Source organism: Fringilla coelebs (assembly GCF_963513975.1).
Source record: "Fringilla coelebs genome assembly, chromosome: 3".
In the NCBI taxonomy this organism is placed as follows: domain Eukaryota; kingdom Metazoa; phylum Chordata; class Aves; order Passeriformes; family Fringillidae; genus Fringilla; species Fringilla coelebs.
The window spans coordinates 106,867,120-106,892,926 of record NC_140030.1 but is presented as its reverse complement, the minus strand read 5'-3'; the positions used below and the strand labels follow the sequence as shown (position 1 = coordinate 106,892,926).

The 25,807-nt window shown below is 41.4% G+C and overlaps 1 protein-coding gene across 8 annotated transcripts in view; it reads right to left on the bottom strand.

Annotated features, from left to right (window-relative positions):
• ENAH (ENAH actin regulator) overlaps positions 1–25,807 on the bottom strand; it is a 91,961-nt gene that overhangs the window by 4,019 nt on the left and 62,135 nt on the right. For 2 of the 8 annotated variants that reach the window (XM_084201828.1, XM_084201830.1), the window contains 10 exons: positions 15,272–15,591; positions 13,278–14,078; positions 10,864–11,171; positions 10,070–10,209; positions 9,640–9,694; positions 9,298–9,346; positions 7,512–7,578; positions 5,150–5,212; positions 1,790–1,868; positions 526–583 (listed from right to left, as the gene is read on the bottom strand). In XM_084201828.1, the coding sequence (XP_084057954.1) occupies positions 526–583; positions 1,790–1,868; positions 5,150–5,212; positions 7,512–7,578; positions 9,298–9,346; positions 9,640–9,694; positions 10,070–10,209; positions 10,864–11,171; positions 13,278–14,078; positions 15,272–15,591 (1,940 nt within the window). The remainder of the gene's footprint in view (positions 1–525; positions 584–1,789; positions 1,869–5,149; positions 5,213–7,511; positions 7,579–9,297; positions 9,347–9,639; positions 9,695–10,069; positions 10,210–10,863; positions 11,172–13,277; positions 14,079–15,271; positions 15,592–25,807) is intronic. The other 6 variants (XM_084201829.1, XM_084201831.1, XM_084201832.1 and 3 more) reach the window with 5 other exon arrangements.

Genomic DNA, 25,807 nt, shown 5'->3' with positions numbered 1-25,807 from the left:
TGCACAGAGTTTTGCTTAATTCCTGACAGGCGAACCTTTAGGATTATGTTTTCTCAATGATTTCCCTCAAATACAGAAGATACATAGGAAAATAGCTTCTGTTAAAATAAAAATGAAAACTGTGAGACTTCTTTTCTTTGACTCTGATGTTACAGATCAAAGAGGTAACTGAAAGCTAGAAGCACGATTCTCTTCTGAATATTTCTAGTTTTCAGCAGCTCTGGATTATTTAAAAATAACCCACCTACCACCACATGATACTAAGGATAACTTCAAATCACTCAAATACAGCATCACTTCAACCACTCTTAAAAGACACACTGGTGTCAATGTTCTACTAAAACAAAAACCCCAGGAGAAAAATCCCTGAAGGACATCAACTGGAACAGGTCTGGCACCCATGGTTTGCCACCAGACAAAGAACCAAGCTACTTTTACCAATAAATCACTCTCAGGCTATCAATACATTGCATTTCCATTTTAAACCACCTGCAGCTACTCAGCAGTGAGCAGAGCAATACTTACCATCAATGAGTTCTTCCTTTAATTTTGTTAACTCCTTCCTCATTTCATCTAAAATATCCTAAAATGTGTCAGAGCATAAATAACAGATTAGCAAACAGATCAGTTTTGCCACCTGCAGATTTCTGTGGAGAGAAATCCAGAATTATCCCACTACAATTCTTCCCATTAATCCTCATCCCTTCTGAGAAGCATAACCCACCCCTCAGCTTCTAAGTTCATCCTCAAAACCTAAGGCATCCCTAGAACATTATTAGTGCAGTTACAACACAAAAAACAGTCCCTAGAAGTGCCACAAATAGAATTTATGAGAGGAGAAGGGGTAAGAATGAGAGAGCTTTGCTACAGGTGAAATGTGATGTGGAATGCAAAGAAAGGAGCTCACTAAACACCATGAGCCAAAAAGTATTCCAAGGGAAAAAAAAAAAAGTAATCAAGGTATGATTCCCAGTGGAATGTGATGGAATGAAGACAACAGAGGGAAGTGCTGTCCCTGCTTGGTGTTTTTCCCATCCTTTCCTCCAAGCTCCTCCAGAACCACTCACCAGGCCAGAAGCCACTCTAGAACTACCTGTTGAACCAGGACCCAATCCAGAACCATCCAAAACTGATCCACAAACCAACCTACAGCCAACCACCATGTGGGGACATGGTCTAAAAGCAACTAAAAGTTGCTAGCAATGTAGAAGTGGCTCTAGAATTATCCACTGAGCTGCAGCCTGCACCAGAATCTCTCTTCTCCACTTGGAGATGATTGATCCAAACACCAACCTGAAGATCCTTCACCTCCAACTCCACAACTCCCACAGGATTCCTTTGCTCTTGAACTGGAGAGCTGCACAAAATGCAGCATCCCTGGATGCTCTTCCACCACAAACTTGTGACCACAGGTGCTTACATCTGATACTAAAACCTGGTGGTACTTGTTCAGCTAGAGCTGCCCCAAGGGCTTGGTGCTTGTTTGGATACAGAGAAGGAAAGGTTTTCCAGGCAAACTGATTTCCCAGTTCCATCTATAATGCCAACACCATCCTGTGTGTGCTGCCTAATGCAAAAGCAGCAACTTGGTGAGAAACTGATGGGGCTGTCTAAACCACCATCCTACAGCTCCTAAGAACCCTGACACACGCCTGAGCGAAAATAAAGATTAGTAATTACTAAATCATTAAAACTTTGCTAAAAAAACAGCTAAAAGCTGCTATTGGACAGCTGCAAGTCCTTATAGCCAACTTCCACAGCAACCTTTTTTCAAGCATTATCCACTTACCTGCTTCAATCTGTCATAATCTAGACCTTCTGACTGTACTCCGTTGGCACTGGGCTGTCCCGTTGGTGTAGATTTTGGTCTGCAGCACAAAAACACATCCATGAGTTACTGGTTGCTCATTATCACAGGATACAGAAGAGATTCCCCCATCAAAACTGCTGACATTTGTCTAACAAAAACATAGTAAAAAAATCAGAATGGAAAACAAAAAAATATTGGGAGTGGGAGGATGGGAAAAATCAAGCAGACCCAAAATACCACACAGAATAGAAAGCAACACCCAAGAATGTTTTCCACACACTGGAAACATTAATTACCATAAGAGTTATTAGTTCAAAACAAGAACTTTCAAAGCAGCAGACAGATTTCACTGTCAGTGGTTTCTGATTTCTTCATAATGGGCATGAAAAGCTGAATGCCTTCAAATGTCAAGCACTTTCCTTTTGAAACTGCCTGCTCATTCCAAAGAGGATCTCCCAAGGAAGCACTCCCACTAACTAATGACTGCATGCTGATGCTGACTGTATGAATGCTGAGCAATCACCCTGGGGGATTTTCAACACTTGACAGACCCAAGCAATGTTATCCAACTCCTATGCAACCTCAATTATTCCATCAGTTGCTTTCTAAAGCTACTGAAAGCAAATACTGTAACAGCAGCAAGATTTATCAGGTGATACTTGAGAGGAAGTTCTAATGTTTTGGACTATGTCATATTTCATAAAACTTGCTTACCCAGATCACCTTGCATTTTTAACACAGATTCCAAAAGAAGGGGGTTTTCCTGCCTTTTCACTTCTCTTTCCTGATCCCCTCTTTCATTCAAGGGTAACTCACACTCATGGACTTACAGAGAGCAGAGAAGAGCCTGGATGTTCACAGCAGGAGTATCAAGAGAGTTCTCCCAAGAGGGAGGAATGTTCTGCTGTTCTTAAAGACATTTTACATCTTGGCTAGCATTCTCCCTCCCCTACCTATAAAACTTCAAGCCAAAAAGAAGCTGTGGATAAAATTCCTGACAATTCATCTCAGGGGGTTTTTCCCTGATGTTTAGAATTATCACAGAATGCTCACTTTAAGGAAGGGCTGAGTATGAAGTAGACTAAGCTGTGTCCTATTTCATTGCCCTTGTATGTGGCATCTCTGAACAAAATATCCTGGCCTAAACTCAGTGTGTCCCTTCAAAATTCCTACACAGGAGAAATTCATTCAGCACTGCATTTTCCTGCATTTGTTACATGAGGGTGCAGACAGATTTACTGCCATGAAGGTAGACAGGAATGAAAAAAAACTTTATTTCTTTGTTTGTTTTACAAAATCCCTACCCTGAGTTTTCATGCACCTTCCCTTCCAAGACAGGAGTTCATCCATAAGGAGAAGATCCTGTTCTGCTGGTTTGGTTCAGTAGGAGCTGAACGAACCTCACACTAGGTTGTCTTGTTGGCTTTTACAACCTGACAGGACTATGCTAACTGAAGAAGAACACTCCAAGTGTGATTCCAACAGAAAAGGGTGCACACATCACAATGTTGGTTTGATATTTGCTCTTCCCTGGGGATCACACACTTCAACTGTCACAGCTGTAAAGACTTAAGTCCACACAGTTTAAATGGAAGTTCCCAAAGAGAAACTGCAATTACTATTCTTGAAACACACCAAAATGAAACACACAATCCACTGAGTAAGACAGAAGATAAAATACTGAGTGACTTGATAGTGAAAGAAGCTGGAAAATAGAATTCACCTTGCAACCACCAGGGAACCTCCAGTGTGCACTAATGCTATGAAGGCAAACCACAGTTTAGGATCTTTTACAGATCTTTTTACATGTGCTAAGTTCACTATGGAAGAGTTCCTTGCTCAAAAACATTCATCAGAGATCTTTAGGCATTGCTGTTTCATCTGGTACCTGGTATTTAAAGAGTTACTTGCAGTTTACACCTGAAATGGGGAGCCCTGACCTGCTCCAGGCAGAACAGCTGATCTTTTCAGATAGTTCATTTATAGTTTCTGATCATTTCCACTGCTGTTGTTCTTTTCCCATACACTATGGCATGACAGCACTTATCCAACATGACTGAAAAAAATCCTCTTAAATGCAGCTCCTGGCAATTGCTAACAGTCACCCAGTGCCTGCCTTAATGGAAAAAGCCAACCAACAGCACACTTTAATTATTTTTTAATTACTTATGAGTTTAATGTATTAATAAGATGACTTCAAAGAAAAGCTCTACCCAAACTGACTGCTTCCTTTTCTTCCTATCTTTAGAACAAAAAATCAGTTTTACCCACCATAACTATCTACTGCTTCTATCTGTTAAAAGTCTCTACAGGAAAGTTTCTTTATGAACACTGCCCCTCAATCTTGACAGTGTGCTCCCTTTTTTCTTTCCAAAATGCAAGACATTCTTAATTCAAACACTGAAATACTGTGATTAGAAAAATTTATAATCTCAGGAAAATCTAGCTGTGTTCTTCCCCAAGTTATGCTATTTTTTTTTCCTTTTTCAGCCTGAATGCAGTTGTCATTTAGGCAAACATTAGCAATTGAAATTGAGTGAAAAAAAAAAAAGGTTCTAAAGTGGCTAAAGAGCTCTCCCGTGTGGTTTTTCACAGCATTGCCTGACAGACCCTAACACACCTTCAACCAAGCATGCAAAGGAAAGATCTTATCCATGCCAACATGCAGAATACACCACCCAAGATAAGTAGCTAAAAGAGGAACTTTTCATACAAAAAGATTCAGTAATCACCACAACGAGTGCCTTCATGAGAAATAAAGCTGGAATTTGACTCAGTAATTCTGAGAGGCTCTGGAACACATTTCCCTCTGGAAAGCTCTCAAAGCCTGAAGGGTTTCAATGTCAGTATTTTATGACCACTAGAGAGTGAAACTTAAGATCTCCAGCAAAAAAATACACATGATGTTAACCAACTTGTGAATAAATTCCAAGTAGAAACATTAATTTATGTTTAAACATCTTTAATCAAAAAGCAGATGTGAAAACACACCTAGAAATTTAATTCCTGTTCCTCTGTATCTATCTGTATCAATTTTGAAAACCTGCTTCTTAAAACACTAAATCCTGGCATATTCCATAGGAATTTGTACCTTTGCAGGTGGAGACTGCCAGAAAACCAGAATTTCATATGAATTCATACCTGGTTCTTAAGCCATCTCAATTTGCCTTTGACACCATCTGCTTTTAACCAGTCCAAAACTGGGCTCAACTGGACAAACAAAATGAGGGGGAGGAACCTGCTGGTGGATGTGGTGATTACCAACCCATGTAGAAAAAGTCCAACCCTGAACTGGTCAAAGGGGTTGTTAGGAAGTCTCAAATCCCAACAGGATGATACCTGTTTAATGAATCATAGAACCTGTTTTCAGAAGCAAGCAGATTTTTCCATGGAGATTCCCGTCTATTAGGGGGAGAAACACTACCTTTAAAAGCTATTCTAGGTGTTCATTTTGTTCACTTTTAGCACTTTAAACACCAGGGGGTTTCAGGAGATTCAAGAGTTCTACTTGCATGTTTCAGGAAATATTAAAAGCTCACAGCTTAAGTCTTTTCTGTTTGCCTGATTTTAGACAGAACACTAACTTGTTTTAAAATACTTAAAAACATTCACTCTGAATAACAACAACTTCTGAAGAGAAAATTTTGCTGACTTGCCAGTTTCTCAAGTGTGCTTTGCTTATTAATCCCTGTGTGTGACTCACATCCTCCCTGCAGAGGTCAGGAGCAGCTCTCCAGCCCTACCAGGTGAAAAATCCCCTCCTGGCAAAGAGTGTTAGTGTTTCAAACTGCAGCTCCCCTCGACTAAACAAAGCTAGTTTAACAAGCTGCTTGCGGAGAGAGACTTGGCAAGTTGGCAAATGTAGAGAGTTAAGAGAAATACAAGGATATTAAAGAGAGAATTCTTCTAACAGCTTCTCTTTTCTATGGAATTTTCCTCATCCTGGCAGAGCATGCTGTCAACACTGACTAGAAAATGGCATCAGCAGGCCTGAAGTATGTGCTATGGCACCTTCCAGCAGGTTATGACAGCACTGGGAAAGAAAACTGACATTAAATAAACACAGAATTCTTATTTTGGATTAGAGTATATACCCAGGGAAGCTCACACCAAGTTAAATTCTATCTGCATTTCCCACTGGATGAATGAAGACAAAAGCTTGATGGAGAGAGTGCCCCAGTAAATCTAAGAGATCTTAAAAATCCTCTGTACTCCTCTAGGTCAGAAAACATTTTAAAACAGACCTCAGCAACCTCTGAATTTCACCAGCTGGAAAAAGATCAGAGAAACTGGAAGCATGAAACAGTTTACAAAAACCTACTGCTGTAGAACCAAGACTTCAGAACATCCCAAAAGAGTCAGATATTGAGAGTTGCCCTACTTATTAATCCCTTTACCCTATGGATAAGCAATTTGAGCAAAGTATCTACAGCCAAAGGGCCAGGTCAGCAACTGTCTCACACAACATGAACTCTAAAATGCTCTTTAGGACTCCTTGCACCAATTATTTCTGTGACAGCTCCCCCTCCATGCCACCCTTTGAAGCAGATCAAAGTGTCAGCACAAGAGACCTTGGTTAAAGAAGGTCAGAGCTACAGGGGAGGAGGGGGAGAGGGCAGGGGAAAGCCAAGGCCAAAGGTGATGCAGTATTTTGTTACAGTGACAGTGTGGCAGAGAGAACAACACCACCAATGGCACCTGCTTCTTGACAAAAAAGAAAGCAAGCAACCAGAACCAAGGCTGCACACACCTCAAACTCCTGGATTTATTCTAAAAGAGAGAAAGATACTGAGAGTGTTTAGTGTTGCATTTTAGAACTGAAGACCCCAAGGGCAACCTCAACTACAAGGGAGGCCACTCAGAGAACAATTTTTAAAACTCTGATCACCAAATCTTCTATAGCTGTTTCCAACAGCCAGATTTTAATGGGAATTCAAGTGATTTCAAACACAGCATTCCCAAGTTGAACATGTTCTCTTGTTTTCTCTCAAGAAATTCAGGTCAGAACCCTTTAACCTCTGCATACACAACACACAGGAATTCTAAATGAAACACAAGCCTTCTGCTTCAAGTAAATGACAATTAAATATACCTCCAAAAACTTGCTAAAGCAGCCATTCCACTTACTGAAAATGCCTTCCAAAACACTCCCTGCCTACCCTGGAGCTGACAAGTTCTCAAAGACTGGTTGATGCACTGAAGGATGTAAAACATTTCTATACTTCTTTAGGATGGACCTTCTTACATTGGTAAGAGAGCCACTGAAAATTGTCACAGAATCAGATCTTCCCAAGATAACTGAAATATCCACAAAGGCATTCTGTGAGTGGCAGAGAAATAGAAAGATCAGCTATTCACTAGATTTACTACTGAACATGTGAACTGCAGCACTGAATTTGGTTTCACCTTGCAGGAAATTTCAGCCTTCAAATGAAAAATTCAACATTGCTGTAGGCAAATATAGACCTTATAAAAAGAAACTTTTTGGGGTAAAACTTTTGATTTTACTGTCAGAAATTTCTCTTATTAGCATTCTCCAAAAGTAACTCTTCATTCCTACTTAAAACTGCTAAAAGCAGTTTCACAGCAGCAATTCAAAACCCATAAAGATGATCTTTACTATTCTAGTCCAGGATCTTTAGCAGCATGTGCAACAAGAACAAATGTAAGGAAAAAACCAGCTGGTACAAAAGGAGAGTACCTGGAAATAACAGGTGACTTGCTTCCATTCACTGTATTTGTCCTTTCCCAAGGCTTTCTTGTTAGTTCTGGAAAACAGAGTGAGGAGATGAAAAACTGTGTAATTTATGTGAGCAAACTTCAAGCACCTTCAAGCAACTCAAGTCAGCTGCTTGGTGTTTTGCTCTTTTTACTACATTGCTTTAGCTCTTTCATATTAAGCTACCCCTTTGTATTCATCTCTGAATGCATCAAGTGAGAGCATCTTGAAGTGTTCCTGGTCTCCCAGGCACTGTAAATGCCATTTCATTCTTGATCCAGCTGGGAGAAGGTCTGCCTGTGCTTTATAGGCATTAGATTTATTTATAGGTATTTATAGGTACTGGATGGCTTCAGTTGTGAAACATGGAATTCTGTAACCAGTCAGCTGCAAACACTTGAGGAATGGGTTTCTATGCTAAAGGAGTTTTCCTAAACTCTTAATGATAGAAAATTAATTCTGTGCCAGTTTCAGTGAAGTGCCAGCAGATAGAACCTGACACAACTCGAGTATCTTTCAGCAACAGGAAAGGAGAAGGCTCATTCCTTACAACCTGCACAAGTTAAAACAGCCTTTCTGTAGTGTGGATTGCTGTTACCTGCTATCATTACTTACTCAGACTTCAGTGTGCCAGTGATCCTACCAGTCTTCACTTCAGATTTGGAGTTTGTTTGGTGTGCTGCTCCCTTTCTTTCATATTGCTTAGCTCTGCTAAGCTGGGCAAGCAGAGAGGCAGAAAGGCCCTTTCAGAGTCTCCTATTGACCAGAAAATTCCCTGGGATGCAGCTGGATACTGAGAATATCTAAACTGCAGAAGTCTGCCAGCACAGTCTGTAACCCAGCCAAGTGCAGGCCACTTATGCTAGTAATAAGCCTTAAACTTGATTTTATACACCAGTCTTCAGCACTTGTCCTGCCATAGGAGTTATTTTAGCAGGTTTTTAGCTACATCTGCAAAACTGAGAAACTTCTGCTATGGCTGCAGTTTGCTCAAGGATGCCAAGCATTCCTCTTAAAACACTATAAAGATCTGTTCCAGTGATGAGGCTCAGCATTACCAGAGCATCTCACAGCAAGAAACAAAGACAATTTTCTCAACTGGAAGGGAATGGTCAAATTCTGAATGCATTTGACATTTTTTAACAGGTTTGATGAGGCTTTTTATAATCACCAATTAAAGGAACCACTTCCACTGGTTTTAATTTCTTTCTTTTTGAGCCTATATTATTAGAAGTGTTCAAAAGCAATCGTTTTTCCAAGGCTAATGTCCTTTCTGTTTAACAGAATGAAGCAGAGTCTCTTAAAAGAAGAGGAAAAAAAATGGGGGTGTGTGTGTGAAAACCTTGACTTGTGTGATGTCATTTATTTCCTTGCAGTCTGACTTCTCCAAATGAGTGCCTGTATCTCAATACTAAGTTTGCCAGTTATTTCCATCTGGACACACAATTCCTAGCACTCTTTTTTATTCCCCAGCCAGGTGTCACCTGGGTTTTGTTCACACTACAGCAGTGGTTTTCAATGTTAAGGTCTGCACATGAAGTGGTTGAATCATCTGGAGGAGAAGTGCACACATGGGCAAGCCATCAGCAGAGGAAGCTGGAACAGGCTGAAAGTTGGTGTATTCATTACCCAGTTACTTCCACAGTAAAACCCCAAGCTGTAATCATAGGAGAAGAGGCAGGCTCCAAAATTCAGCAGAGCTGACTGAGATTCATCACTAGATTTTAGCATTATAGAGTCCCAGAGTTCACAAACTTGAGCTACTTACCAGGTGTGCTTGTTGAAGAAACCTTAGAAGATGAAGACTCTGATTCTTCCTGATTAAAATGGAAAAGGGAGGGAATAGGGAGTAAGGAGGGAAGGAGAAAAATAATCTTATAATCTGTTATATTCACAAGAATCAATCTCAACTGTTTAAATATTTCAGTTTTTACATAGATTTAAAATAGTTCTGCTCAACTGTATATGGAAAATGAGCAAGCACTTCACAGAGAAGGGGTTATATACATATTTATACAGTAAAGTATAAATAATCCCTTGTGCACCACTGGAATCTCTCTGATAATCCTTGTATTGAGTAATGTGAATTAGATAAAATTTCTCAACTCACAGCTTTATCTTCTTTCTGTTCTGATTCTGTTGATCCCTTTTCAGCAATTCTTCTCCTGTAAGCAGAGACAAAAGTTACCAAGCTCATCATGGCTTTAAGATGGAAGACTGTTGTTTAATGCAATTAAAGACTTATACAGTCTCATGAAAATTAAGTGTTTCAAGAAGTACTTTCAAAACACCTTCAAAGGCAAAGCCCTCTTGCCAAAGCAATTTGAAGTCTGCATGCCCTCCCTTACTGCTGCACAAAGGCTTACACAGAAGTGCTGGATTACACTCCAATAAAAATGGCTATTTATGAAACATGATCAGCCTCCCAAAGCAACCACGAGCTGCTCTCCATCTGATCCTCAGCCAGCTGCAAGCAGGCACCCCAAATCCCACCTGTGTGATGACTAAGCAGCTGGAGCAGAGCAGGAACAGCTCCTCACCTCCTGGCCAGCAGGGCACTCATTTCTTCCATCAACCCACTGCCTCCCAAGGGAAGGGGTCCATTTCCACGGCCACCGTCTGTTTTGGATGAAGCAGAGCCTCCTCCTCCTCCTCCACTCGAACTGGAGGAGTCTTCACCCTTCAGAGTACACAAAAAGACAGCAGATGTGCCAACAGAATGAGAGCTGACTTCATGGAACCAGCAAAGTTCACGCGCAAGAAAGGCACATACTGTATTTGCTGGGAGTGTCCTGAGGAAGGCAGGAATGATGAATCTGACTCCATGCTTTCAGAAGGCTAACTTACTACTATATTATATTATATATTATATTATATCAAACTATACTAAAGAATACAGAAAGGATACTTACTCAGTGCTAAAAAGATAATAATGAAAACTCCTGACTCTTTCCAGTCTCGACACAGCTTGGCCCCAACTGGCCAGAGAGTTAAAACAATTCATATCAGAATCCAATGAAACAATCATCTCCAAAACAGTCTCCAAACACATTCCACATGTGAGCACAACACAGGAGAAGCAAATAAGAATTGTTTTCCTTTTCCCTGAGGTTTCTCCTGGGAGAAAACTCCTGGGTGAAGGGATTTTTTTCAGAGAACGTGAATGCCACAGGCACAAGTGCATGAAGCACAGCATGGGCAGGCAGCACACCCTGTAATGTTTTTTTTCTTCATGAATTAAGCCTACCCTAAATGCCTTGATACTGCTGTTGACCTTGACCAAAGCTTAGAAGCGGGGACAGGAAGGGGAAAAAGAAACCAGCGTTCTATTTACCCGTGAGACTTTCCTAAGTTTGGCTCCAGCGAGTGCAGCTGCTAGTCCAGTTAGAGGGCGATTATCCTCGGCCACGAATCCCGCGGAAAAGCCCGAGGCTGGCAGGGGGGGAGCCGGAGGGGGCAGGGGAACGGGAGGGGCTTGGCTGGGCAGCGGAGGAGGCGGTGGCGGCGGCGGGGGCGGCCCCGAAGGTGGGAGGGGAGGAGGTGGTGGAGGGCCAGGAGGAGGTGGGGCTGCTACTGAAGACTGAGCCGGGCCAGTGGGAAGGGGAGGTGGAGGAGGAGGTGCAGGTGGTCCTTGGACAGCACCTAGTGTGGGAGAGAAAACAGACAGACATTAAGGGTTTAGAAAACAAAGGTCTTGCTTCCATTGAAAGGGTGGCTCTTTAACTCAGTGTACGAGACATTAAAACTGGTAAGATACTGGCAAGAGAACACTGAATTTCAGGAGAGAAACATTCTTATATAATGTACTAAAAACTTTACACAGTATCCTGTGAGAGATCAGACAGTTCCAGAGACATTTACATGAAACCCCTTCACTCAAGTTCTGTGCTTTACACCAGGAAACAGGCAGAGAGTAAAGTCAGGCATGAGCATCGTAGCAGGAGGAACAACAGGGTGTGCTCACATGGTGCTGAACAGCATCTCACTGCATTAACAAGCACTAACACATCACCCAAACATCTGAACCCCTGAAATGTTCGAGTGCCAATGCTAATTTCTAAGCTGTATGTAAATCTTTCCTTTAAAATAATTCCAGCAATCAACTTTTACAATTTAATACAAACAGTAATTAGTGAGTTAGAAGACTGACATATTTCAAGCTAATGGGAAGAAGCCCTTTTATTTTTAATCTATCATTCTTTTACTTATTTAAATTCACACTGTTATCCAAAGTGTACTTTGAAAAAAGAATATTCTGATGATCACTGTATTATTATTATTGGAAGAGTTTAACAAATCTTGACGTAGACAACAGCTCCACACCTCCACAGATCCTACCTCTGTCTCACCAAAACCACCAAAAGGCAGGAAAAATACTGCCCAACTACCTTAACCTCTAAAGGCAGGAATTTCACATAGGAGTCTTCCTGGTTTCCTACTCTGCTACCCACTGCAGAAATTCAAAAGCCTGTTAAACCCATCACTCACTGTCCAAGTGCACACTTCTATTCCATACTAGAAGTGAGGCCATTCGCTGTAATCCCACTCTATTTTCCTGCTCCCAAAGCAGCTCAGACCTTCATTTCAGACAGGAGGATATAAACAGGGTCCAGTCTGCATGGCTTGTACCAGGCTGCTTATCCCCCAGGAGCCCCTCTGCCCACAGCTATGGAGCTACTGCAGAGTTCTGTACAAAGAACATCTACTAAACCCACCTAAATCTGTTAAATCAATAATAAAAGCAGGTTAACAGAGACATGTATTACCATATAAAATGCATTTCTATCATGCTGGTGGAGTGTTCATTAAGGCTGTCACCTGCTTAATCAAACTTTTTGTCCAAAGTCTTTTTAGCTACACTGGTAAAATACTGCAGAAAGATCTGTCTCTGTATCTAAACACACACACCTATATGTGTGTGCATACAGCAATGTATCAAAATACAGCACTGCCCAGAAAGAAACTCTGTAGGTGTCACACATGGCCTTCTAAATTTGAATTGTTCCTCACTGAAGGTCATTTACATGTCCAAAGCCACACGTGTGCTCCTCTATGTTGTCTGCCATTAGGAAACGGATGATCTACGAGCTAATGAAGTGGTGACAGCACTTCCCAAACAAACCATGGCCTCACTGAAGGTCACTTACATGTCCCAGTGGCCTCACTGAAGGTCACTTACATGTCCCAATGGCCTCACTGAAGGTCACTTACATGTCCCAGTGGCCTCACTGAAGGTCACTTACATGTCCCAATGGCCTCACTGAAGGTCACCTACATGTCCCAATGGCCTCACTGAAGGTCACCTACATGTCCCAATGGCCTCACTGAAGGTCACCTACACGTCCCAATGGCCTCACTGAAGGTCACTTACATGTCCCAGTGGCCTCACTGAAGGTCACTTACATGTCCCAAGCCCCAAAGGTGCTCCTCTATGTTGTCTGCCATTAGGAAATGGATGATCTATGAGCTAATGAACTGGTAACAGCACTTCCCAAACAAACAGTGCAGGGTTTACCAAGCAAGAACGTGACCAACTGTGCTCTCCAAAGGCGAGTTGTTAAGAAATGAGGATTTTACTCCTGACAGGCCACGGAACACCATCTCCTAGGCACAGAGCTGTTCCATTTCCCTTGCCCCAGCAGTGCTTGGCGTGAGGATCAGTGCAGCTCGGGAAGCACGGTGCCCATGCCTGGGGGCAGTCAGGGCTCTGCCCCTTAGCGCATTAGTAGCAATAACAGAAAGCCTTACCCTGCTGGCTCGGAGCTTCAACCGGCTGAGAGGCTGCCTGCAAGACTGGCTCAGAAGCAGAGGAGTCTCCCAGCACAGAGTTTAGAGAGTTCTCAACAGAGGCAGGGGTAGCTGCAGAGGGAGAAGGGAGAACACTAGGCTTGGATGAGGGAGTCGAGGCATTCGGGGAGTTGGGAGAAGGAGAAGCTTGAGGCCCAGAGAGTGACAGAGGCGGAAAGGAAGGCAGCGGGGGGGGAGGAGGTGGCGGAGGCGGCGTTGGACCTGAGGTAGAAGGTGAAGGAACCGGATAAGCCAGGTTTTCGGGGAGCCCGTTGGGAGCCGTGGGAGACGTGGACGCTTGGGCCGCCGCGCCGGGAGCCGACGCGGGCAGGACGGGTCTGGGGCCGGCGGCTTTGCCCGGCGGGCTGCTGATCATGACCGGAGGAGACGGGGGCAGGGGGGCGAAGCTGGGCGCGGCCCAGGCCGCCGGCCGGGTGCTGGGAGGCAAAGTGGCGGCGGCGCCCACGGGAGAAGGGGGCCGAGAACTCTTGTTCACGGGCCGAGGAACCGTGGCGTAATGGGGGAGAACGGGGTGGAAAGCCGAGCCTAGGGATGTAGCAAAACGTGATGCAGAGTGCCTTAGAGGCGGTGTAGGGGGAGTGGAGGTCGGTGGTGCAGAAGTCACTACAGCGTACTCCGGCGTGGCCTCGGCCATTGGCGCTGAGACTGCTTTTGCATATGATGGAGGAGGTGCTGAAGGAGGCTGGCAACTGGAGTATTCAGGAAGTGGAGTGCTATACGGGGAGTTGTCGAAAGATGGAGCTGGACAGAAGATGGAAAGCAGCAGCAAAGGCAGGATAAAAAAGGAGAAAGAGAAAAAGGGAGCTAATGAAGCAACAAAACCAGCATTCGAACAAAATGTAAAAATGTAGACTACAGTTAGTACCAGAGGATTAGGCACAAGTGAAAATACTGTTAGGAAAGTTTTACATATTATCAACAGCTGCTCTTAAATTTTACCAACTCTTTTTGTGCCAACATTTGAATTTACAAGTACGTTCTAGAGAAAGGTTTCTCAAATCCCATCTGTGAGATGGGTTAGATACAGGGTTGAGCAATCAGTCTTTTACCAGCTTTTATCTTCCTGTTTGGTTGCAAACTGCAAGCAAATGTAGTGATCTTAACATTTGTTTCAACTCCACTAACAAAACTCTTACCATAGGCAGCAAGTGTCATCTCTCTATTCCCCAGAAAAAGCTGCACAGCAAATATTGAAAGTACTGGGAATAAAACTACCAATAAAACCCTCTGCTCTAAAATGACTTACATAGTATTCCTTGACTTTCACCGTGAGCTGACTTATGTAAATTGAGTTTGAGACTGAAGAACAACCAAGCACTTGACTAATGTTCCATTATATTACCAAAATGAGAAAGCTTTCAGTTATCACTGGATACATTTCCACAGGCAGTGCATTATCTTATCTACAAATACATACAACACATTTCACTGAAATTTTACTACAATGATAGATTAAGCAAGACTTCAGACTGAAAAGCATTTCTCACACTAACATACCTTCTATGTTAACACACTCAACCTGACACCTTTTAGGGTTTTTTTCCCAACTTATGTAATGACAATACATTTGTTGAATAGAGCAAACAATGATAAGGTATTTAGGAAGTTTAACTCATCACACTTCAACCATTGTTGGAGGTGCCCAAAATGATTCAAGTTCTTCCACGCAATCGGGGAGTATGCCAACAGAGTGAGCAAAGAATGCAAAAAAATTTATCTCAGAATTAATAGAAAATTATGACAGGAAAGTCAAATATCTTGGACTTCTTGCCATAAAAAAAAGGGAAGGAATTCCAGCAAAAAGAAGCCTGAGATACTGACTGCTGCTACACAGCTGTACACCCTTGCCATTTGTTGGGTCTCTCCCACTCCATCACCCAAACACACCAAGAGCAGTCTGGTGGTAGAACACGCTCAGGTTTTGAAATTCTTACCAGCATTTGAAATTCTTCTCTCTCTTTCCCATTCCAACTGTTCCCTTTCCAACTGTTCTTGCCGTTCTCTCTCTTGCCTCTCCCGTTCGAGCCGTTCCAGTCTCTCCCGGTCCTGCCTCTCCTTCTCCTGTCTCTCCCTCTCCAGGCGCTCCTGCCGTTCCCTCTCCTGCCGTTCCCTCTCCAGCTGCTCCTGCTCCAGACGCTCTCTTTCCAGCCTTTCCCTTTCCAGCCTCTCTCTCTCCAGCCTCTCCCGTTCCATCCGTTCGCGATCCAGCCTCTCCCGTTCCAGCTCCTTCTGCCTCTGCTGCTCTTGCAACTGTCTGCAGTGGTGAGAAAAGGAAAGAGACTGAGCTGCAAAGCGAAAACCAAAAACATCAGGCAACTCTTCAAAGGACAAGGAGATAAACCAATCAACAATCCTGGCAGCAGCCAGGACAAAAGCACAGCATTTGTACCTACCTGGAAGTCTTAATCCTAACATGCCACTTTTCTGAGCTGGAAAATAGTTTTATTATGTTTACAGTAGAAAGAATCACATATCTGATTTCCTCTTAACTAATTGAACGTTCTGAGAGACAGAGCTCAAGAGGTAATTTACTGCTAATTTACTAACTGATACCATCTTCCCAGTTTGGGATATGGAGTTACATTTGTTCTTTGCAGGGTATTTTATACTCAGAGCAGTGAAATAGCAGTAACACAAATACTCATTAAATAAAAAAAGAAACACCTCAAATAAATTATGGCTTTTGGATTAACTAGTCAGGTAGAATTTATCCATATATTTTTTTATTCCATATCCATCAAAATGCACACGTGTCCATCCCCACTTGCATCTTAACAGACACACACACAGCTGATCTGGCAACAACATGTGAACACCCTGAAGGCACAGGAAAAATGGACATAGTCAAAAAAATCCAGGGTGCAGCAGCCAAGGAAACACTGGCAGGGCTTCCAGCTCATGGGAGGCTTTGCAAAGCAAAGCAGAGAGGGGGAAGACGTGAAGAGGAGGAAAACAAGTAAAAGCCAGGCAGTAGAAATACCCTAAGGGTAAGAAGAAACCTTGTAAAATTCTCTGCCAAAGCCACTGGGTTGGCTGAAAGGACTTTCCTAAAAAAAAAAAAAAAACCAGTGGGAAAAGCTATATACTACCTGTCTGATCCTTTCTTCTCAACCTGTTCTGTATTTTCTTTAGGGATTTTTAGGACTTTTTAAAAGATATATCTTCCTAGTTGGTTAAAATACAGCTTCTTGATTTTCAAACCTTTTTCATCTCTTGGGGATAACTCAGCGATGAAAGAAAATTAGGCTGATCCTCCTCCCAGCTGTGGCCAGTATGTTCCTGTCAGTACATAACACTGAAAATGCTGCTAGCTGTTGTTCTCTATTTAATTCTTGTTTCAAAAAAAAAAAAAAAAAATCTCAGCAGTTAGAAAGAAAATCTTGTCTACAAAGCACAGAGCCATTTTTTCTGCCATGTTTCAGATGCAAACTGATGACAGCTTCTCAACAAAAACAAAGCACGGCCAGCTCTTAACTGTAAAGCAGAGAGGAGACCTGAATTTTGACGCCTCAAACTACCAGATGGGTGTTTTCTATACTATGCCACTGGGCAAATTAATTTGGGCAGTCATTGGCATAGTATTGCCAATATGTAGGGTCATAAGGACAGAATTCTGAAAAGGAAAGTAACTTCAGCTGTTTCATTCCTTTTCCTGCCCAGAAAATACCAGCATAACTGCAAACTCCAGCCCATGAACTATTGTTATTGAAATCCATCTGATTTTCAGACCATTGTTCTTCCTTTACAAACAAAAAAAAAAAATTAAAATTTTTGAAATTTCATTATTTCTATAACAAATTAACTTCCTGTTATCCACAACAAAAGGATTTTTTTCATTACTCAGCACATTACCCGTCAGAAGCAAAAAACCAGTTCTGCTCCTTTACCATTTCGTCCCTCAGCCATAAACCAAAGCTGTAAGAGCAGTCACTATGAAACCAGAGCTGCAACCCAGCTTGTTAAATGACTGATTTTTAGCAACTCAAGACCACTAAAAAGTCTGGTGATTGACTGTCCCAGATTGCAAGGCAAGATGTATTCGATCACCATCTGTATGGCAGTTGTTTTTTGTCAAGTGGGCAATGCTCCTTATCTCTCTCTGAGTTATCACAATCACTCCTCCCTTGGCAGGGGACACCTGCTGATAACAGCTATCAAATGTCCCTGCATGGCTGATAAGAACTACAGCATCCCATTGGGAGATGTGAGCCCAGAGGGAGGAGCCAAGCATTCCTACCCAGATATAATCTGGAGGTTCTGACACACCAGCACGGCTTCCCACTGGATTTCCCAGAGGAACAGCAGCTGCCTCTTCTTCCACTGGATCCTCAGAGGAAGACTGCACCCTTTCTACAGGATCCCTGCTCCAGCAGAACCACCCCTGACACTGCAGGAGGGCTGCAGCCACAATTCCCATTGGACTGCTACCAACACCCTGACCAACAGGGCGTCAGGTTGGTTCAGACTCTGTCAGTGTTGTTCTAGTGTATTGCATTGTTTTATTTTATCTTTTTTTTTTCCCTTCCCTATTAAAGAACTGTTATTTCCTGCTCCAATATTGTCTGCCTGAGAGCCCCTTAACTTAAAATTCATAGCAATTCAGAGGAGTGGAGAGGGTTTTCATTCTCTATTTCAGGGGAGGCTCCTGCCTTCTTTAGTAGGCACCTGTCTTTCCAAACCAAGACACTGACCCATACATATTTGGAACCAGTAGAGGAGTTCTATAAATGTTAAGAGAATACAATACAAACCACAGAAATATTAATTTAATACCTCCAAGAGGTATATAAAAATATTGTTGATGTTACATTTTTGCTTGTTCTGTACAAAACTAATTTGATTATGTGCTCTTTTTTCCCCTCAGATAAAACCTATTGTTAGAGGAAATCAGGGTTTTCATCAAGGCTAACTTCAGCATGGTCATGTAAAAAAATTTTTTTTCCATAAAAGAGAGGTGGATGCACATATTTGTATCTAAAAGACTGTTCAGAGCAGAAGACAACACTGACAGACTCCAAAGCAGCTTTGTTTATTTTCGTCATTCTTTTGCATCCATTTGCCAGAAATGAGCATATTCTACCTAGAAATGTACACTCTGTTCATCCTAAACCTAAAATGTAGATATGGCATTTGGGATCATAAACATTTCACGTTATATTTAGTTTATAATACTGGAAGGCATCAATTCCCTGGGTTTAACAACACATCAAGCAACTGCCAGAAGATTTCTTTTGCTTAAGTTCTTCATTTCTTTACAGAAATAGAAGCTCAATATAGGTCACTCCTCACACAAGGGCAGCATTGCCAAGGCTGTTTTGCAATAAGCCATACCAAAGGCTCTGCCATAATTTCATATTTCCATAAGCAACCTGGAAAGGGAACAGCGAGGTGCTCGTCAGAAAGCTCCTTAATAATATTCAGTTCTTTAGGGCAGCAAGGATGATGGCTGATTATAAAGAATTACTGATGGATCTTCTAATTCCAACTAACCTGGGAATAAAAATAATTTAGAAAGCTGTAATTCTGCATTCTGGGAAAGACAACTGGAGCTGTATGAAATCCTGAGTGATGGGGACACCCCTTCCCAACAGCTGGGAGAAGAGTCAATGCAAGTGATGAGAGCAAAGCTCAAAAGTAAAGAGCAGCCCTGCACATCAGGCAGATGAGCTATGGAACGCCTTGCCAGAGTGATTCAAAGAAAGAGCCCACAGTGGGGAAAAAACCCACCAAGAACCATGGGAAATCATTTAGAAAACAGAAACTCCATCATGCAGAAGCTGTTGAACCAAGGGATGCTCAGAGGACGGGAGAGCAGCAAAGGGAAGAATTCCAGGTGTTTGGCCTGGCCCAGAAGGGTTTGTGTCATAACAAAATGCACCTAAGTGTTTCAATTTAGTCTGAGGCAAAAATTATTTCAGCTGGCAATGAACACTATCAAATCATATTGGCCAAATAAGGTAAAAGACAGTGAAATAATCACTTTTAACCACACAGGACCTGAATAACAAAGTACTCATTATTCAGTAAATATTGAGTAAGGCAGTATTTAATTTTTTTTTTTTTTTTGGTAAAAGAATCCAAATTTCCCATTTCTTCAGAAAATAAAAGGAATAAACCAAGAATTTTTTGCCAGGAAGAAAGTTAAGCACTTTGCATATAATACAAAAGCTCTACCAGGAGAGGGCAGCAAAATACCTTGCAAGCATATCTTATACATATGAGATTAAATACACCACTGTTGAGAATAAATTCTCATTATATGTCACTGAAGCATCCCTTTGTCAACAAAGAAGGAAAAAAATAGCAGCCAAGACAACAAGCAAACAAAAAAAACCCCAACCAAAAAACCACACCTCATAACTCACTACACTTCTGCTGTCATTTTAACAATTTTAATAAACCTTTTGAATAGCAAACCAAAAGGTGCACAGGTCAGAAGATCAGTATGCCAGCAATGCAATCAAGTTGCTTTAACACAACTTAATAAGCAAGGAAGAATTCCATAAGCTACATATTAGATCTTAGCAAATGTTACAGTTGTAGCTAAAAAAATATTAAAACCATATTTGATTATATATATTTAAAAAGAGGCATTAAATCCCTCTGGCTTTGTTCAGCCAGCATTAGATAGTATAATTTTATTTTTAAATTTTGTCAGAGATCAAAATTATATTAGACAAAAGCATTAGCAGATTAAGGAGAGTCATCACACATCAATTAAAGTACCTCTGAATGTCAAGACTGGTGGTTCAAGAACCCTGTGAAAGCAATACCTGAAAATCCTTCAGTCTTAGAAAGCACATCTGGCGACCAGGACAACTTTTGAAAAAGCTAAAGAGATACTCAAAATGCCCCAGAGAGCTGTCTTGTAGTGAAATGCTTGTTATGCAAAGACAATGTGATTATTCTAACTATTTTAGAAGTGTGACTTATTAAATGTAAGAGGTAATTTCCATGAAATAGCAGAGCCTGCTGTAGAACTGTACATGTCAGTCACACACAAGGTACTGTTACTCATGTTTAGATTCAGAGTCAACTTCAGAATCTCAGAATAGCTGGGAGCTTTATCACAGTGACTGCTCATGACACTTTCTTTGTGGATTTTAATTAGCTTCATGCCAAAAGCATTTTGGGAAACTTCACTTTGGGGTGTTTTGGGAGAGGCTCTTGATTATTTTTTTGATGGTGCTGTTTTTAAATTAGCTGACTTTAATACTGCACCAGCTTTGTAAATTATTTCCCCTCTTACCCTTATGCTTTTGTCCAGTTAAGGAGATACTGTCTGAGGATAAAGAATCATATTTACAATACTAACTTGTGACTTAATATGAGCATTAATCCTGCAGTTCTTTGGGCAGCCAAGCAGCAGGAGCATGACTACATTCTTGAAATAACACATGGGGGGGGGGGGAAAGCAATGAGCAGAATTAAGCACACACTGTTGCATCCCTGCTGGAAAAAATCCCCCCCCCATTCTGTGATGGTGACAATGTTTAGAATTTCTCCTACATGACAACTGCAAAACAGAATTGCAGTTCATTTACTTACTCAGGTACACACAAAGCCTTCCTGGCTTGCTCTTGATTATAAAAAGGAATAACAATTAAGCAGCCCTGCTGTCTCAGCTCCTGTTATTTTATGAAATGAGCCAGCACCACATGCACACTGAAATCACTTTCCATTTAGCAAGCAGCACCACTTCATTCAAAGCCCAGTGTGTGTGATGGGTGACTAGGAAGCTATCTCAAATGAATACTATTTATTATTTTTTTGATCTGTATTGGGGAGGGGAAAGGGAACAGATGGGTTTTTTAAATTCTGCTCCTGAAGGTGAATGGCTGTGAGATCCTCTGGGCCTTTTGCTGAAGACCTCAACATAGTCAATTAAAAGAATGGAGCCCTCAGTTAATTCTCTTAAAATTACCATACAGGTTGAAGAGAAGACAAAGATCTCAACTAGATTAAGAAACTTCAGTGTTTACTGGTAAAACAATATTCTGTTTCAGAGCTGACTTAGTAGCTAGAGGGAAAATCTGTCCTTTCCTGGGACACTTTCCACATCTAAGCCTCCATATCTTTGTCACCTGCAGCAGAGTTACTGGATTTGTGCAGACTCCTTCCACCAGAGCAAGGATGCCTTGAAACATCAAGAAACTCCAACGGTGTCAAAACCCAGAGCTTCTGTCACAAGGGCACCAAGAGGAAAAAAAAACCTATGAGTAACAAATCCAGAGCTGAAAGAGTTTGCAAAAGCAAAGAGCTGCCTGTTCTGGCAGGTCACCTTGCTTCCTCAAGTGGAAGTTGTGCTGTACATTCACATAAATCTTCAGGATTCTAACACTAGCTTGCTTTGCTCTTGGCTGTGAGATGAAGCCATTACATTTTTTCCTAAAAAGATGATAGGAAATTGCACTGAGGAGCCCATAGATCAACCTGAATAACAGAGCTCAGCCACGAACCTGGAAGGCTTCTTGTCACAAAGCCAGATACATTAAAAACAGAGGTATTTCCATGAACAGTACAAAGGCATCTTTGTATCCAAATTCAGGAGGCACTGAGCTGACAGACATTCCAAGATGAACAGAAACTTGTTTGAAGTATTTAATTTTAAAACTCACTGTAGAAAACAAAGATCCAAGACAAAGCCTGCAGAAAACAAAATATCTTGAGGAACAGAGCTGACTGAAGTAAATGCTGCATTGAATGAAGAGGTCAGCTGCAGGCTGATAATTCATAATATTTGACAGCTGTTAGTTGTCATTTATGAACACACAAATTTCATATTTCATTCTTACTTGGCAGAAAAACTGTGTGTCAAAGCAGGGCATCAAATCACTCAGAGATCAATATGAACACTATCCCTGTTTTGTCTGCTTAAAGATACAAAAAGAAGGCAAATGAGGGGGGAAAAATTCAATATATGTACTGAAAGAAGACACAAAAAACCATCACTTGAGGTTTTAAAAAACAACATGGACTTAAAAATATACAATTGAGGGGAGAATTTCTGTGTCCCACATGGTGGGGTTTTTTGCCTTTTTTTTTGAAAAATAGTTTCTTGCTTGTGCTGTTACTTTTTCTAAAATGACAAAGTGTGTCAGAAGAGAGATGTAAGGCTGACACCCAGAAGGCAGCATGAAGGTTACCAGATTATTGCTGGCTTCAAGCATTGCAGCAATATTCTGCACTTATTGTTCTGAAAGTTACCATTAAGACATTCAGATAAGAAACCAAATGTGGTTCTAAGAAAGTACTCAACAGCTTATGCATCTTTCTTTCTGTGCTTCACTAGGGGTTTTTTTTAAAGTTTTAAAGGCAAGAAATCTAGGAATAACTACAATGCTAAATTCTAAAGCTACAATTAAAGCTGGGCTCATCAACCCAAACCAACTGAGTTGTTCAGCCTGGAGCCTCAGTGTATCCAGGCTTTTGGGGTTGCCCTGAGCTCTTCTAGCCCTGCCTCCAACTGCAGAGCAACAACCAAGCCAGCAATGTTTGGAGTTTTATTCTCAAATGCTGTTAGCCCCAGCATGTGGGCACAGATAGCATTATCTAATCCAACAGTCACTACTCACTAGAATACATCTCACATGATGGCTCTCCTCCTCCCAGCACTGAGTCACTGCAGCAAACACAGCAGCTGGCTGCACACAGGCTACACAAAGTCTGCCTCAGCCACAGGCACCAGCACCAGATGCAGGCTGACCTCAGCTCCATCTGAAGCATGTTGTCCTCTACCTTGTGATCACCAGGATCTCTCTCTGCACATCCACAGAAGGAGATACAGACACAACCAAGCTACTTTAGCCCTGTTGAAACTATTACAGGGAAAAAAAAGTGCTTTGACATGTTATTTTGAACTTAGCTCCTAGCCACAAGCACCAGCACCAGATGCAGGCTGACCTCAGCTTCATGTGAAGCACCTTGTCCTCTACCCTGTGATCACCAGGAACACCTGGACATCCAGAGAAGGAGATACAGACACAGCCAAGCTACTTTAGCCCTGTTGAAACTATTACGGGGAAAAAAAGGTGCTTTGATGTGTTATTTTGAACTTAGTTCCTAGCTTGATTTTTAATAGCTTAATCCTCTGCTCATCTTCTGTACAAGTTCAGGAAAGTGTCTCTGTTATGGCCCTTCAAATTTGCAAGAACTTATGTGAATAATCAAAATGGAGTAGCAGCATTAAACTTGCTCTTCTATCTTTAATATTAAATATTTATTCACCACTCCAAAATTCAGCATTTACCACAGAGCTCACTCTCCTGTATGGTCACGCAAACTTAGTGAATATTTACAGTATCTCAGTGCCTACACATTATGTACCATGGAATGAACACACACCACCCCCCAAATTTCATAATTCATGTACAAAGAGAAAATACATCCACATCTTGGAAATTTGCAAGCTGTATTGACATCAAACACAGGCAGCCTCCACAGAGAAGAATCTTCACAAGATTCATCTCACAGACTGAGAATCTTCATAAATAAGATGCACCAATAACATAAGCTCAGCAGAAGCGATCAATATTTATCCTCTCTGCATCTTCCTAAGCAATCTCAGCTGCATAAACTTCACTTTGCATTATCTAAACTAAACTCTAAAACTCTTACCAAGTCAGCTTTATTTTCTGTCAAGTGCTTGACAGTCAGGACTCTTTCTACTTGAGCATAATGCACATGGTGTCAGAGAAACCCAGACCAGACTTAGCTTGGTACAATGAGCAAGACACAGGGACTCAGAAGATCTGCCAAGTCTGACTGTTTAAGGCCAGAGGTTTGTGAAGTGAGTTTATGTATATGCTCTGGAAATGACAATTTCTGCCACTCTGCACCTTTGGTTCTTTCAGCAGCACTGAGAGGTGAGACTGGTTCAAATTATGGTTTGTATCAAACACTTTACACCAAGGTGAAATGATGAAGGCATGTAAGTAACTACATGTATCATGATTTTGAAACACTGCACAAATCCAGGACCTTACAGCTATTTCCAAAGTTCAGGCAGCTTTCTCTTGATCAGTCACCATTGCATGTAACACTTCCAATGTCCATTTGATTTTCCCTGTACACTAATGTGGTCTACAGGTTGGTGGCTTTCCCCTCTAAAAACAGGACACCTACTATGAATTCTCATTCTATTCTAATCATCAAAATCTGTAATATCATCCAGCTCCTCCTTCATTCTCATGTATCTCAACTCACATCAGCAACAAGGACTTGCTTTGTTCAGCAAAACAACAAAAGAAATTTGACTGCTACAGGTCCCACTGGTGCACTCATGCCTGTTCTTGTGCTCCTCACACTTCCACATGAACTGAAAATTCCCTCTTGGTATCTGTCAAATGCTTTACCAAGGCCTTTCTGCTTTTGTGAAGAAAATACTGGCTGGGTCCAGTTTACTATCCAATGTTTTATCTGTTACCAAAGTCAAATTAAACAGGCTTTCATCTCCTTGATCAAAAGGGATTTTAAGGTTTAAGAAGAAGCTTTTATGTTATAAGCTAAAAATGCATTAGCTGGAAGTACCAAGAACTAGGTTTTATCAGTCAAGCAAAAATTAGTAGCCAGCCACAATGATAAAGACTTGAAGAGACAACTAGAAACCTGAAATGTATTAGACAGAGGAATTCTAACAGACTAAGGGATCTATTAATGCTCTTGGATCAAACCTCATTAAGCCTAATTTTCCTCATCTCCATCTTTTCAATATATTATCTCAAACTAACAGAACATGAGCTCTCCTGGCAGAAGCTAGGTCACAGAAAGACACCTGTACTCATGACATTTTAGAAAAAAGAACAATCTCAGCAGCAGAAAAACCTACTTTCATTGCAACTCTCTCTCAGTAGTGTATTCCAGGGAGTACAACTGGAACACAATTTCTTAAAAGGGAACCACAATAACCAAAACTGTAGAACAACTTGCAACTCCAATTTCATGTTCTGCATTAAATAGAAAAAAGCTCACAGAACTGAAAGATTTCAAAGCAATTCTATCAATGTCACCAGAATACTGCTTAATGGAAGAGTGGTCTTCTCAGTCTTCTGAATAGATCAATGTCACCAGCATCTACAATTATGCTGTAACCACACAACACCCATTACACCTACCCATAAGGCCAGGTAAGTCTCTGAAAACTTTACTACAAATGGAAAGAAAATGAGACAGCCTAAAAAAAAAAATAAAAATAAAAAGGGGAAAAAGCCCCTTTTGAGTCCATCTAAACCATGTCTGTGCCCAGCTACAAACAATACAATCATATGAGTGGATTCTATTGACCTCTCAAACCCTAAACCAAAAAGCCAACAACTCCATCATTTTCATGTGTATCTCAGATTAGAGCTGTGTGCTCAGTTATAATCTAATCAATGCCTTTTAAAGAAATCCTACTTCCTTGAAAGAAGCTGTTGGATAAATGGAATGATTTCAGAAGCAAAGGAAAGCTGGAAGCTGTAAATCTGGCCCCT